At 44.1% G+C, this 17,431-nt stretch overlaps 1 protein-coding gene across 1 annotated transcript; it reads right to left on the bottom strand.

Moving 5' to 3' along the window:
• Positions 1 to 975: 975 nt before the first annotated feature.
• gstt1a (glutathione S-transferase theta 1a) lies at positions 976 to 16,708 on the bottom strand. Its single transcript, XM_075467172.1, has 5 exons — positions 16,504 to 16,708; positions 15,915 to 16,002; positions 11,218 to 11,371; positions 2,705 to 2,881; positions 976 to 1,256 (listed from the first exon to the last, which is right to left on the bottom strand). Exons 1-5 carry the CDS (start codon positions 16,607 to 16,609, stop codon positions 1,053 to 1,055), a joined length of 729 nt encoding a protein of 242 aa, XP_075323287.1. The 5' UTR covers positions 16,610 to 16,708; the 3' UTR covers positions 976 to 1,052.
• Positions 16,709 to 17,431: the final 723 nt, after the last annotated feature.

Raw genomic sequence — 17,431 nt, 5'->3', positions numbered from 1 at the left:
CTTTTGACTTGAAGGTGACCAAACTAAAATTAAACAGACTAGACACGCACTGTGGGGGGGTTTCCGGTTTACGCAGTACAAAAGGTCCAAAACGTCAAAAATATAGGTCATCATGGATTTATTCCAAGTTTGCAGGCAAAACCAAACATGGCGAGCTTCACAGGATCCCTTCCTGCCTCCTCCTGCTCTTTCTGCCTGATCGCACCTGTTCAGCCACCGATTCACTGACGACAGAGAACTGGTAAAAAAAAACATGTGACCACCCAAGTGCGTCCAGAGCTCCCTAAAACCCGAGTATTTATGTGTGAAACGCCCATTTCACAAAGAAAAAATGTATTTAATTAATTACAAACCAATTTATCCTAAACAACTAAAATTAAACTAACTAAATACTAATTATCAACCGAAAACTAAGTAAATAATATAAAATAAATCTAAATTCTAAGACTTAACTAAAAATAGTGAAATAGCTCCTACATGCAGATAGAAAGTTTTACGCTGCCAGAAACCAACGTTTGCCTTCTGCAGTCGGCTTTTACCACAAAATGTTTATGTTTATATGTTTTACTTTGTGATGTTTTTTGTGTCTAAGATGAAGGTGATAAAGAAGTTACTCTCTGGCTCATGCATCATTTTTTAAATTTATTTTTTAATTTAATTGTTTGTATTTTATTTTATTTATTCATTTTAATTTATTTGTTTATTTAGTAATTTATTATTATTAATAATTAGTAGTAGTATTTTTACTGGAATTGGTATAATTATTGTTGTTGTTAATATACAATCATTGTAAATATTTGTAATTTTTTTGAGCTACTTGACTAATCTGAATTTCCCTCATTGGGGATGAATAAAGTATTTTTTTATTTTCTATTCTATTCTATCATGCTTAAATAATATATTGTTGTTAAATTACTGATGAAACTAAAGATGTTTTTCATGTTAATGTGTAACACAAGAGGCTCTTCACAGCAGCAGTTTTGCAAGCAGTTTATTCCCCAACCTGCACAGGAATTCTGCTAAAACAACAGAACCAAAACGTTGTTTCTTCCTCAGCGGAAAAGCCTCTGGAACTTTGATTTGAACTGCTCCAGCTGCTCGCTGCTGTTCTGCATCTTCTGCTGCATCCCGCTGGCGTCCATCAGATACTCGTGAGCTTGCTCGAACAGCTTTTCCCCGAGCTCCTTCTTCACTCTGTCTCTCCAGGCCAGCAGCGCCGGCCGACCTTCGAACACGTCCACGCCGACGCCGAGAGGCTGAACGTCCGCAGAAAACGAGAGGATACCGTAGTTACGTTCACTTTAGACCAGAGTTACGGGCTTTATAGGAGCTTCAACTCCCTAAAAGTGTTCTTTTAAATCAAATCTATTTTCCAAACACATACCAGTCCTGGCTTCACGAATCCCACCAAATCACAAAGTTTGAATGAAAAAACAAGTGTTCCCTGAGGTGTAATCGGTGTAACATCTGCCTGTTTTCCTCTCCTCGTGTTTCCAGAACATTCCTCTTCTGTTAAAGCTAAATTTCCACGTGGCTAACGTTGAGCTAAACAGCGTTATTGTGATATTTAGCATGAATTCAGAGGCTTAATGACTGAAAGATTCAGACCAGAATCCCATCATTAACAGCCACAGATGTTCACCAGTCAGCCATAACATTAAAACCACCTTTCTAATACTGAGTTAGCTTTTTAAGGTGAGCCTACATTACAGATGTTGCTGTCATGCAAACACATCTTACTTCTTAACTCCCTCCGTTGGCTTCCTGTCCTTTATAGAACTGATTTTAAACTTTTAATGTGTGTTTTTAAAGCTCTTAGCGGCCTCGCCCTGTCGTATTTATCTGAGCTTTTAACAGTCCTGGTAGAGCTCTGAGGTCAACAGATCAGTTTCTGCTGGAAGTGCCCAGGTCAGAATACAAACCCTGGGGTGAGCGAGCCTTTTCCCAAAGCTGCCCCCAGGCTCTGGAATAAGCCCCCCGTCCAGCTGCGTCTTATTTCTGACCTGGGCCTCTTCAGATCTGGGCTAAAAACCTTCTTATTTAGGATGGCTTTAATACCCAGTAGTATGATGACACTTTTATCTTGTTTGATTTTGTTGTTTTTTTATTGCTTTCACTGTTCTTTTATTGTTTTTATTTGTTTTTACTTCTTCTTCTCTTTATTTATTACCTGCTGTAAAGCACTTTGGTACACCGTAAGGATTGTCTGTAAAGGGCTGTATAAATAAAGTACATTTACATTAATTTCATGGGAATATTAAAGGGGAACTCCGGTATTTTCAAGTCATGTGCATGTCTTAAAAGGTCCGTAAAAGCACCATAAACGTCCGTTTTCAAAATCATCAACTCACCGGAGTGGTTACTGGTGTGCACTGGTAATCCAAATCAAATTTCGTGGCGAAAAGTTGCTTCTGTCGTGTTTTATTTGGCAGCTCGTTCATGCTCGCACTATTTTCTTAGCGGTGGCGGAGTAATATCAACGAACATCCAGTACAAAATGTCAAACAAAACACGACAGAAGCAACTTTTCGCCACGAAATTTGATATGGATTACCAGTGCACACCAGTAACCACTCCGGTGAGTTGATGATTTTGAAAACGGACGTTTATGGTGCTTTTACGGACCTTTTAAGACATGCACATGACTTGCCGTTCTGAAGCAGGTTGAGAAGAATCAAAATTAGGCAAAAAGCAGCATCTCTACCTGCATGACTTCCACCACAGCCACCACATCAGCCAGAGAGATTTTGTTGCCGGCGATGAACGGCTTGGTCTGCAGGAACTTCTGCTCCAGCAGGTCGAGGGACTGCTTCATTTCCTCCAGAGCAAAGTCCACCCTCTCCTTCGGGGCCTCGGAGCCCATGGCGAACGGGAACAGAGCCTGCGCACAGAGATCAGGGACACTTTGCTGATAATCAGTTTAAAGTGGAATTCACCCTTTAAACAACATCGTGCCCAATCACTATATTTGACCATAATATAATAGTGAATTGTGCTGCCACTGGGTATTATGTCTTCATTTTAAATATAAAACCTTTTCATTTTTTAGAAATGGTGATTTGACGCGTCATGAAATCACCGGAAGAAAAAATAACAAACTACAACGGTTATGTCACTTTGATGACACAAGAGGGCGCAAGAACACATACAAATGATGGCAGTATGGATGTACATAATGTATTTTGACACACTGGACTATCCGTAGTCGGATATTTGTGTGTGCAATTCGCATTGATGCGTGTATAGTCCAACTGTTGTGGTTGTGGAGGATGACAATGGTTCATTTTTGCCTCAAATAAATAAGCCGAAAATGGCTACAAGATCGCGAACCGGCATTACCCAACAGCTGAGCTGAAAAGCAGTCATCGTAGTCTTCCTGGCTGAAGTGTTCACTGCATATACGGATCTTGGCGTGGTCCGTGTTATCTATCTATCTATCTATCTATCTATCTATCTATCTATCTATCTATCTATCTATCTATCTATCTCGCTGTCTCTCCGCTCTGCAAGTTGCTTCGGCTTGTCGCGTTGGTATGGCAACGGCCTGGTTACACGCAATGCATTCTGGTTAGTTGAGCCAATCAATACAGTAGTGAAAATTACGGCTCAAGACGCAATTGTATACAATTTTACAAAATAACGCAAAATCGTTTTTTTTAAAAGTAAAATACCAAGTAAGAGTACATTATCCATGTTAATAGTGCACAATGGCTAAAGGTGAATTCCACTTTAAGCAAGCATTGCTGTGACAGCTACAAAAGGAACTTGATGGATAACTGGCTCTGCTTTATCACCTCCATCACCTCCATCACATCCATCACCTCCATCACCTCCATCACATCCATCACCTCCATCACCCGATCACATCCATCAACTCCATCACCTCCATCACATCCATCAACTCCATCACCTCCATCACCCCCATCACCTCCATCACCTCCATCACATCCATCACCTCCATCACCTCCATCACATCCATCAACTCCATCACCTCCATCACATCCATCAACTCCATCACCTCCATCACCCCCATCAACTCCATCACGTCCATCACCCCCATCACCTCCATCACCTCCATCAACCCCATCACATCCATCACCTCCATCACCTCCATCACATCCATCACCTCCATCACCTCCATCACCCCCATCACCTCCATCACCTCCATCAACCCCATCACCCCATCACCTCCATCACCCCCATCACCTCCATCACCTCCATCACCCCATCACCTCCATCACCTCCATCACCTCCATCACATCCATCACCTCCATCACATCCATCACCTCCATCACTTCCATCACATCCATCATCTCTATCACATCCATCACCTCCATCACATCCATCACCTCCATCACCTCCATCACCCCATCACCTCCATCAACCCCATCACCCCCATCACCCCATCACCTCCATCACCCCCATCACCTCCATCACCCCATCACCTCCATCACCCCATCACATTCATCACCTCCATCACATCCATCACCTCCATCACCTCCATCACATCCATCACCTCCATCACCCCATCACCTCCATCACCTCCATCACATCCATCACCTCCATCACATCCATCACCTCCAGCACCTCCACCACCATCACCTCCATCACATCCATCACCTCTATCACATCAATCACCTCCATCACCTCTATCACCTCTATCGCCTTCATCACCTCCATAACCTCCATCACTTCCATCACATCCATCACCTCCATCACATCCATCACCTCCATCCCCTCCATCACCTCCATCATCTCCATCACCTCCATCACATCATCACCTCCATCACCTCCATCACCTCCATCACATCATCACCTCTATCAACTCTATCACCTCTATCACCTCCATCACATCATCACATCCATCACCTCCATCACCTCCATCATCTCCATCACCTCCATCACATCATCACCTCCATCACCTCCATCACCTCCATCACATCATCACCTCTATCAACTCTATCACCTCTATCACATCCATCACATCATCACATCCATCACCTCCATCACATCCATCACCTCCATCACCTCCATCACATCCATCACCTCATCCCCTCCATCACCTCCATCATCTCCATCACCTCCATCACCTCCATCACATCATCACCTCTATCAACTCTATCACCTCTATCACATCCATCACCTCCATCACATCCATCACCTCCATCACCTCCATCACATCCATCACCTCCATCACATCCATCACCTCCATCACCTCCATCACCTCCATCACATCATCACCTCCATCACCTCCATCACATCATCACCTCTATCAACTCTATCACCTCCATCACCTCCATCACACCATCACCTCCATCACCTCCATCACATCCATCACCTCCATCACCCGATCACATCCATCAACTCCATCACCTCCATCACATCCATCAACTCCATCACCTCCATCACCCCCATCACCTCCATCACCTCCATCACATCCATCACCTCCATCACCTCCATCACATCCATCAACTCCATCACCTCCATCACATCCATCAACTCCATCACCTCCATCACCCCCATCAACTCCATCACGTCCATCACCCCCATCACCTCCATCACCTCCATCAACCCCATCACATCCATCACCTCCATCACCTCCATCACATCCATCACCTCCATCACCTCCATCACCCCCATCACCTCCATCACCTCCATCAACCCCATCACCCCATCACCTCCATCACCCCCATCACCTCCATCACCTCCATCACCCCATCACCTCCATCACCTCCATCACCTCCATCACATCCATCACCTCCATCACATCCATCACCTCCATCACTTCCATCACATCCATCATCTCTATCACATCCATCACCTCCATCACATCCATCACCTCCATCACCTCCATCACCCCATCACCTCCATCAACCCCATCACCCCCATCACCCCATCACCTCCATCACCCCCATCACCTCCATCACCCCATCACCTCCATCACCCCATCACATTCATCACCTCCATCACATCCATCACCTCCATCACCTCCATCACATCCATCACCTCCATCACCCCATCACCTCCATCACCTCCATCACATCCATCACCTCCATCACATCCATCACCTCCAGCACCTCCACCACCATCACCTCCATCACATCCATCACCTCTATCACATCAATCACCTCCATCACCTCTATCACCTCTATCGCCTTCATCACCTCCATAACCTCCATCACTTCCATCACATCCATCACCTCCATCACATCCATCACCTCCATCCCCTCCATCACCTCCATCATCTCCATCACCTCCATCACATCATCACCTCCATCACCTCCATCACCTCCATCACATCATCACCTCTATCAACTCTATCACCTCTATCACCTCCATCACATCATCACATCCATCACCTCCATCACCTCCATCATCTCCATCACCTCCATCACATCATCACCTCCATCACCTCCATCACCTCCATCACATCATCACCTCTATCAACTCTATCACCTCTATCACATCCATCACATCATCACATCCATCACCTCCATCACATCCATCACCTCCATCACCTCCATCACATCCATCACCTCATCCCCTCCATCACCTCCATCATCTCCATCACCTCCATCACCTCCATCACATCATCACCTCTATCAACTCTATCACCTCTATCACATCCATCACCTCCATCACATCCATCACCTCCATCACCTCCATCACATCCATCACCTCCATCACATCCATCACCTCCATCACCTCCATCACCTCCATCACATCATCACCTCCATCACCTCCATCACATCATCACCTCTATCAACTCTATCACCTCCATCACCTCCATCACACCATCACCTCCATCACCTCCATCACATCCATCACCTCCATCACCCGATCACATCCATCAACTCCATCACCTCCATCACATCCATCAACTCCATCACCTCCATCACCCCCATCACCTCCATCACCTCCATCACCTCCATCACCTCCATCACATCCATCAACTCCATCACCTCCATCACATCCATCACCTCCATCACCCCCATCAACTCCATCACGTCCATCACCCCCATCACCTCCATCACCTCCATCAACCCCATCACATCCATCACCTCCATCACCTCCATCACATCCATCACCTCCATCACCTCCATCACCCCCATCACCTCCATCACCTCCATCAACCCCATCACCCCATCACCTCCATCACCCCCATCACCTCCATCACCTCCATCACCCCATCACCTCCATCACCTCCATCACCTCCATCACATCCATCACCTCCATCACATCCATCACCTCCATCACTTCCATCACATCCATCATCTCTATCACATCCATCACCTCCATCACATCCATCACCTCCATCACCTCCATCACCCCATCACCTCCATCAACCCCATCACCCCCATCACCCCATCACCTCCATCACCCCCATCACCTCCATCACCCCATCACCTCCATCACCCCATCACATTCATCACCTCCATCACATCCATCACCTCCATCACCTCCATCACATCCATCACCTCCATCACCCCATCACCTCCATCACCTCCATCACATCCATCACCTCCATCACATCCATCACCTCCAGCACCTCCACCACCATCACCTCCATCACATCCATCACCTCTATCACATCAATCACCTCCATCACCTCTATCACCTCTATCGCCTTCATCACCTCCATAACCTCCATCACTTCCATCACATCCATCACCTCCATCACATCCATCACCTCCATCCCCTCCATCACCTCCATCATCTCCATCACCTCCATCACATCATCACCTCCATCACCTCCATCACCTCCATCACATCATCACCTCTATCAACTCTATCACCTCTATCACCTCCATCACATCATCACATCCATCACCTCCATCACCTCCATCATCTCCATCACCTCCATCACATCATCACCTCCATCACCTCCATCACCTCCATCACATCATCACCTCTATCAACTCTATCACCTCTATCACATCCATCACATCATCACATCCATCACCTCCATCACATCCATCACCTCCATCACCTCCATCACATCCATCACCTCATCCCCTCCATCACCTCCATCATCTCCATCACCTCCATCACCTCCATCACATCCATCACCTCCATCACCTCCATCACATCCATCACCTCCATCACATCCATCACCTCCATCACCTCCATCACCTCCATCACATCATCACCTCCATCACCTCCATCACATCATCACCTCTATCAACTCTATCACCTCCATCACCTCCATCACATCATCACATCCATCACCTCCATCACCTCCATCACCTCTTGTCTTTAGCTTTGGGAACAGCCAACAGGAGCTGGTCAGCTGACCTCAATGCTCTGAGTAGAGTGTAGGGCTGCAGCAGCTCACTGAAGTAAGACCGTTTTGGACACCCTGCAGACGCTGCAGAGAACCCTGGTCCAACCCTACATATTTACAGAATTACAGTAATCCAAACGCCATGTTATAAATGCGTGGATTGCTCTTTCAAAATCAGCCCAAGGAAGATAAGATTTAATCTTTGCAAGAGTCCTCAGCTGGAAGAAGCCGGCCTTGATGCCAGCACTGATCTGCTTATCACATTTAAACAGAGGGTTGACCATCACACCCAGGAGGACAGAGGACCAATCACACTGTCATGTCCATGCAGGGGCTTACTCTGTCCCAACACCAGAATCTCAGTTTTATCTTTATTTAGGTTCAGAAAGTTCAGTTTCCACCAGACACACTGAGAAGTGAGGAGGCTTCAAAACAGAGTGCTTCACATGTGGAAGTCCTCCATTAAGCAGCAGGACGTAGAAACCTTCATGTGCAGCATGCATTTTGACATCATATTAGTCTGATGCACATTTCTTTCCATTTGGCAGCCTCAGCTGCTTCATTCCCGTCTTTTCCCCTCATCTCTTTGCTGGAAGGAGATGAGACTCGAGGGAGGAACTGAGAGGACATGTTAGCATAATGAAAATCCTCTGATGTCTAATGCCTCAGCAGCTGCTGCTGGATACTCGGGGTCTCAAAGGATGCGTCCTAACAGGCTCTCCAACTTCTCTGTTACCCAAACCAGCAGGTCAGAGCTGTTATCCTCCAAAATATTTCAACATTTACATGGGTGTTTACCAGCTTTCCACAGAAATTCATGGTCTCCAGATGATCCACATTCTTGGACTTTGGTGGAATTTTTAGGATTTAGGAATGGAAAACATCACGAGGTCAAGAAAGGACCGACTAGGGAATCATTAAGGACTCTAAAGAGAGCCTAATGTGCAGGGAAGGGTGTGTTCCAGAAAGAGTTTCAGATATTTCACCTGTTGGGATCTCACACGTCGTTTCATTTCAAGAGAAAACACGACTTTGTTCTAAACCAGTCGAATAAAAGTTAAATAAACTGGAGTCACATTAAGAGCTGCTGCTCACACACAACCTGCCTTTAACTCCGAACAGAGACCGCAGACTGAGACCGCAGACAGAGACCGCAGACAGAGACCGCAGACAGAGACCGCAGACAGAGACCACAGACAGAGACCGCAGACAGAGACAGCAGACAGAGACCGCAGACAGAGACCACAGACAGAGACCACAGACAGAGACAGCAGACAGAGACCGCAGACTGAGACCACAGACAGAGACAGCAGACAGAGACCGCAGACTGAGACAGCAGACAGAGACCACAGACAGAGACAACAGACAGAGACAGCAGACTGAGACCGCAGACTGAGACCGCAGACAGAAACAGCAGACAGAGACCGCAGACTGAGACCGCAGACAGAGACCGCAGACAGAGACCGCAGACTGAGACCGCAGACAGAGACCGCAGACAGAGACCGCAGACTGAGACCGCAGACTGAGACCGCTGACTGAGACCGCAGACAGAGACCGCAGACAGAAACCGCAGACAGAGACCGCAGACAGAGGCCGCAGACAGAGACCGCAGACAGAGACCGCAGACAGAGACCACAGACAGAGGCCGCAGACAGAGACCGCAGACAGAGACCGCAGACAGAAACCGCAGACAGAGACCGCAGACAGAAACAGCAGACAGAGACCGCAGACAGAGACCGCAGACAGAGGCCGCAGACAGAGACCGCAGACAGAGACCGCAGACAGAAACCGCAGACAGAGACCGCAGACAGAAACAGCAGACAGAGACCGCAGACAGAGACCGCAGACAGAGACCGCAGACAGAGCGGTAACAGGAAAGGAGGAGGATCACAGAGCTGGTTACCAACAGATGCACCCCAGATGTTGAACTGCTAGCTGAGAGTTTATGTCCTACTGAGAGAGTTCACCTGAGTTACCTGCTGACGCTGTGTGTGACATCATCAGCTAAGTTGTTGCTAAGCTACATAAACACCACCCCAACCCAGTGATGGCGACCTCTGAAGGTTTCTACCACACCTTCCTCTCTGCTGCCCTTCCTCTGCATGCAGCAACATAACATCCCTTCAAGAATGATGAAATCAAAACAATGGAGCGTCTCTTTGAATGTTGATACCTCAGTGGGATGTTATAATCTCATGTCCTTTCATAGAAGAGGCTCCAGAGTTTCCTTTTTGCTGTTTTCTTTAGCATTAAAGAGTCTAGCCAGCTCTTATCAAAGCTGCTATTAGTTCACTTCAATCAGTTAGGAACACTTTGGGGTCAGACAGAGCCTGTGACTTATGTTCTTACAGAATTATCTGAGATCTGTTCCTGTTTTTTCATCCATTACAAGACTTTGTGAATAAATAGAGTAAATATTAACAGAACTTTTCATTTAGCACCATGATCAGGTCATAAACACTACAGTGTTACTCAGACGGCAGGGGACGCTCTCTCTTGTGAAAGTCTCTTAGATAACCGGCTGTCGAAATCTAAATTAAATATAATGACAGCAACATCAAACGATTGTTCATAGATCTTAGATCCAAGGACTCAGGTCAGCTGGTCCAGTCCAGAGTCCAGACTAAACATGGAGAAGCAGCATTTAGCTGTTATGCTGCAAACAAGTGGAACAAACTGCCAGTGGAGATTAAACTTTCACCAAATGGAGACATTTTTAAATCCAGGTTAAAAACATTTCTTTTCTCATGTGTCTATGCATGAAATCGATGAAAATCGCATGAAAATTATATCTCAGAGGCAAACTATTCGTTCATGTACCAATAACTGTGGTTGGAGGAGTTAACGTCGAACTTCTAGTTTCAGGAACAAACCAAAGAGCTGAACAGATGTGTGTGATGAAATCAGTGACGGGGTCGATCTGGGACACGAACCCTGAGCAGGAAGACCTTTGAGCAGTGAGATCTGAGGTTCAAGTGCTGCCAAGACAAGTACTCATTAACACGAGCTTGCTGCTGGAGGTCGGCTGGAAACCAGTGGTCCGCCACCGCCGAACACTTCTGCGCCAGGTACTTCAGGATCGCAGTGCTGCAACACACAGGGTGAAGAAGAGGTGAGGAAGAGGGAACCATGCAAAAAACAGACACTTTGCAGGGATTTCAGCGTAACCGTCCGGCTCATCCCGGCTACGATCGCACTGAAAGATCAAACAGAAAGCGAGTTTGCAGTTTTTTTCAGATGTTTCCCCTCCCGTTTAAATCCACATTTAGGATAAAACGTATCCAGCATTTAGCTCGCAGGGACTTGTAAAGAGTCCTTGCTGCTGACTGCAGCCCACAAACAGTCACAGCTGTTCCAGCTCCACAGCTGGAGGAGGAGCGCCTCTGCTGCCATTACTCAAATCATCCCATTTCCACAGGGTTGCACGGGGCTGTGGCTGCTTTTAATTTGCACTTTAGAATGTAACTGCCCTGAAACTGTTAGAAAATAAACATTTATTTTACTAAACCCACAAAAACAAGAAAGCAATAACAGACAGGCAATGAAATATAGAAAAAACACTAAATTAATGGGATAACTGAACCATAAACGTAGCATCTCAATATGTGGGAGGGGAGGCGAGTCTTTAGCAACAGTTAAGTTCACTGAGAGGTAAACTGATCCACAGATTCAGGGCAGCCGCTGCAAAAGCTCCATCATTTCTATAATTTAATCTGGATCTCAGGATATCTAAAGAAAGCTGACTGGCTGAGCTCAGCACTCTCACTGTTATCAAATATTAAATCAAACTTTATTTATATAGCACTTTTCATACTAAAAAGCAGCACAAAGTGCTTTACATAATCAAATCAATAATCAATATTCTAACATAAGCAATGATATTTTGTTTTGTGGTTAAAAATGTCTTTATTATTATTATTATTATTATTATTATTATTATATTTTCTTCTTCTTCTTCCAGTTATTTATTTATTAATTTTATTTTAATAATTATTATTGCTATTATTATCGTTGCTTTTTTATCTTATATGTACCTTCTTGTTCTATGTTGTTCACCGTTTGTAAATTAACAAAATGTGCAATAAACATGTTTAAAAAATAAATAAATAAAAAATAAATCAAATCAATTCATGCATAAACTCACACACAACATCACACCGACAACCACACTGCACACATACCAACCCCCCCAGCCACCCCAAACCAGGGCGATCACCACAGCGGTGACCCCACAAACCGAGTAGGCATAGTCCCCGTTGAGGAAGATCCTCATGAGGAAAAACACTGGATAAATAAGTGTTTAATAAGTATATAGTGAAATAATTAGAAAAATAAATATATATTTAAAATAATGGATGAATAGATAAAAGTAAACTAAACCAAAAAAATAATAGTTTAGATTAAAAGATTAAATAAAAAAATATGTATATATATATATATATATATATATATATATGTATATATATATATATATATATATATATATATATATATATATAAAATAAATAAATAAAATAAAATTCAGCTGTAAGCTAAACTAAAAAGGTAGGTCTTGAGCCTCTTTTTAAGAACATCAACATTCTCTGCAGCCCTGAGGCTCTCTGGCAGGCTGTTCCATAATAGTGGAACAACGTCTCACCGTAAGTTTTTGTTCCAACTTTAGGAACAACTAAAAGGCCGGTACCAGAGGACCTCAGCGTCCGCGAGGGCTCATAATTTAAAAGCAGATCAGATAGATAAGAAGGCCCAAGACCATTAAGACATTTATAAACAACTAAAAGAACCTTAAAAGCAAAGTTAAATAATAAGAACAGTAATAAATAAATAATAAATGCATTTAAAGTAACAAGTTAAATCTCATAAATTGACACTTTTATCTTCTTTAAAAGATGAAATGTTGTATTTTACGACACTTTGATTAATAATTAATTAACCAAATAATGTCTGATTTTCACACGAGTTGAGAAAGCTGAACGTCATCCAGGTTTTACGATAGCTTACTTTATTAAAGGCTGCGGTGGCTAAATGAACTGGTAGATAGACCTGAATAAAATCTGAATATTTCCTAAAAAACAGACCCCAAAGGCAGCAGTGGACCCAAAATGGGCCCCACAAGCTGGACGGGCTGCAGAGGACGACTGCTCCCTGAAGTGACTTGAGCCAAACTCTGAACTGAACTTTAGACTCCAGCAAACTGCTCAGATTGTGAAAGCAGATTCCTCTGATCCATCAAAGCATCAAAAGGCAGCAGACAAGCCAAAAATCAATCAAATAGTTCCCGAGTTTAACACTCTGAGAGGAGCTGTTTCTGTGTCGTGATCTGATTTAAACCCAGACGGAAACCTTTCACATGTGTCATAACTTCAGGTTCACACATGAACAGGATGATTTTCAGCTCCTCTGTTATCAGGGCGGCCACACTGACGGCGTGAGACACGGCGAGCCGTCTGGAGTTTCAGTGTCGGGCCTTTTTTCCACACTGGAGGCAGCAATCTTGAATATAAATGTACTTTATTTATACAGCCCCTTACAGACAATCCTTACTAATAATAATAATAATAACTTGGACTTATATATAAGTCCCAAGGTCGCGTACTGTGTACCAAAGTGCTTTACAGCAGGTACACTGGTACTTACCAAGTATATTTGTCTCATTTCTAGTCAATCTCATTACACTTAATATAAGACACAACTGCCTAACAAGTGCTATTTCAGCCAGATATAGGGACTTGTTTGAAGACAATACATCTGGAATATCTTGTTAAATGAAAAAGTCTTGAAAACAAATTGTTTTGAGTAACATATCATATGAAACAAGCTTTTTTTTTTTTTTTACATTTGAAGAGGTTTTTAAGCTAATTTCAAAATCACTTTTATCTCAAAAGTCCTAAATATCACATCTTATTTCAAGAAATCTTGACAAGCCGATTTTCACTAGTTCCATTGGCAGATTTTTTTTGCTTATTTCAAACAAAAACGTCTTTTATTTGTTGTTTTTGTACTTATTTTATTTTTTTTTGGGGGGGGGGGCATTTTTTCCAGTGTAATAAATAAAGAGAAGAATAAGTAAAAACAAATAAAAACAATAAAAGAACAGTGAAAGCAATAAAATACAACAAAATCGATTAAGATAAAATAAGATAAAAGTGTCATCATACTCCTGGGTATTAAAGCCATCCTAAATAAGGAGGTTTTTAGCCCAGATCTGAAGAGGCCCGGGTCAGAAATAAGACGCAGCTGGACGGGGGGCTTATTCCAGAGCCTGGGGGCAGCTTTGGGAAAAGGCTCGCTCACCCCAGGGTTTGTATTCTGACCTGGGCACTTCCAGCAGAAACTGATCTGTTGACCTCAGAGCTCTACCAGGACTGTTAAAAGCTCAGATAAATACGACGGGGCGAGGCCGCTAAGAGCTTTAAAAACAAACGTTAAAAGTTTAAAATCAGTTCTATAAAGGACAGGAAGCCAACGGAGGAAGTTAAGAACAGGAGTGATGTGCACACGTCTGTTGGTGTTGGTTAAAAGACGGGCAGCAGCGTTCTGCACCAGCTGAAGGCGACTGAGAGAAGACTGGGAGACGCCCACATAAAGAACAATCCAGCTGCAGTTTCAGTGAGCAGGCAGCGAGTCAGAGCTCTCTGTTATGATGATAATCAATCATTTTCACTTCATTTCATCAGCTGGGGTGTTGCTGCTCTGCAGTCACAGCTGGGCAGCTTTCGTAACTCATCTTTCGAGTCATATCAGCCAGGAATTTAGAAAACTTTGCGCAGTCAGCAGTTCAGCACAGCACACATGAGTCTCCTGGTGTGAATCTGACCCAGAAAGCTGATTAGAAACGACTCTCAGAAAGGGAACATCTAGAAAAAGCCGATGGTTTGAGATAGAGTCAAACTTGTTTCGAAGCAGAATGATGTTGGAGACGAATCAAATTAAACTGGGATCCCTGAAAAGGGGCTGAGGAACACGGTTCAGAAGAAGCAAACTGCAGATGATTGAATCAGGAATGAAGGGCTGGGCTTGAATGCTGTGTTTGCACAGAGTAACACCTGTTCTGCAACTTATATCCATTAATGGGATTCAACAAAAGATAAACTCAGACATAAAGGCATAAACAAGGCCCCGGGATGACTGGTCCACCCTGATCTAATACCTTTTATCCTTACCTGAGTTTCCAATAAGCCTTTTATAATGTGTTTCTCCTATCATCGATTCATATTGCATATTTCACTTTTCTCTAAATTCACTCAAAAATTAGAATATCGCGCTCAATGTGAGGTTCAGTGTCTTACCCCAAAATCAAACTCTGAAATGTTTAGCTACAACCTGAAAGTACCAGGTGCTCACAACAGTTTTGGGAGGTATTTGAATTTTTTAATTGAATTTTACCTTGGTCTGGTTTGATTAGAGAAAAACTGAAAAAAAAGAGAAAAAAAAGCAGAAAAAAAGGCAGAAAAAAAGAGAAAAAAGCAGAAAAAAAAACAGAAAAAAGCAGAAAAAACAGAAAAAAAGCAGAAAAAAGCAGAAAAAAAACAGAAAAAAATCCAGGTTTAAATCGAAAATTGTCCATTAGTTAGAAAAAACAATCAAGGTTTTATTTTTAGGCCAAATCGCCCAGCCCCACACCTCATACCTCTCTGTCAGGATAAAGCTTCCATCCTTCAGGACGGGAACCTTCCTCACAATGCTGACTCTTTCAAACTCCTCACTGTACTGCTGTCCTGAGACAAACACAAATGAAACACACAGAATAAAGAAAAGCAGGCCGCTCACTTTGCTGAAATCCCTGTTAAATAAGACAAAATGGTGTAAAAATGGTCGTCCCACACGGCTGAGAGTCAGATCACGAAGGGTTAATGTAACTCTACTCCTCAGCTGGATGGGTGGGACTGAGTTTTCTGGGTGAAGCGTAAAAGTGTAAACTGATAGCCCAGAGGAGATTGTTTTTAATTCTCAGTGCTTGCAGAAAAGGGTCAAAGCCTGCAGGACATTCAACTCTCAACTCAATAAAAGTAAAGCAAACGTTCACAGATTCAGACTTAAAACAACAGGAAATAAGACAAACTCCCTGGGCTGCACATGACTGTGTGTAAAAAGTGTAAAAAAGTTGAAGTTCTGGTGACTTTGTCATCATTTTTTAAATCTAAAAGAGGAACTGAAAGCCTTTCTGAAACACGCACACACGAGCCTGATGCATGAAGACAAACAGCTTCACCTCCTACCTGCTGTGAGCTCAACAGACTTGAACTCAAAGGGGATCCCGAGCGCTTTGGCAAACAGGTAGACGGCGCGGCACGGCGGGGAGATCAGGTCGAGGTAGATCTCCATGGTGTCAGAGTGCTCGGGGCTGCAGCTGCGCTCCTCTGTGTGTTCAGCGCTCTCCTGCAGGACTGTTATCCTCCAACAGAACTCCGCCTATCCTCGCTCCGGCACTCGCTGAGTTTTAAACGGTGGCGACAGTTCAAAGTAAACAGGCCCGTCTTGGTTGAGCGGTCCAACCTTTGACCTTCGGCTGTGTCCAACATTTTGTAAACACCGCTGTTGTAATCACGTTTTTATCTGCTTTGACGTGCCTCTTGTCTGCGATGCACTGTCCTCTTTCACAGGGAGTTAACTGGAGCAATCAGGCCTCGGTCCAAAGAGGGCAGAGCTCGACTCATTATCGGCGATCACACTGTTTTTACCGCATTCTTCATCATGCTGCATTGTTCCAGATCAAACAGTAAAAATAATGTCAGGTTGTTTAATTTGTTTCTCTCATTCTGCACGTCTGAGATAAATCCCTGTAATCATTAGTCCAGACTTCAGGTGAGCCGGAGGAGGGAAACACCTCAGACGGGCCGGGCCGGGGAACCCTGGTTTATACTGTACAGGCTGTTTAAACTCTTACTTTCTGCTCATCGGTGCTGTGTTGCCTCTCACTTTGTCCTTCTAATATCATGACACTGCCTGACATTTACACTCAGCTAACCTCTGGAAAACTGACCACTTACATTTGTGTTCTCCACATGTTAGGACACGTCTATCAATGGTGAGAATGTGGAGACAGAAGGAGGAAGGGAACGGCTGCCTCTTTGTTCTTACAGCAGTGGTCAGGAGCAGGGCCGCTGACAGGTTTGGCTGGGCCCGGGACAAAATTCTCTGAATGCC

Source organism: Odontesthes bonariensis, chromosome 6 (assembly GCF_027942865.1).
Source record: "Odontesthes bonariensis isolate fOdoBon6 chromosome 6, fOdoBon6.hap1, whole genome shotgun sequence".
NCBI lineage: Eukaryota > Metazoa > Chordata > Actinopteri > Atheriniformes > Atherinopsidae > Odontesthes > Odontesthes bonariensis.
The sequence above is the reverse complement of the archived record's forward strand: the minus strand, read 5'-3'. Positions and strand labels throughout refer to the sequence as shown.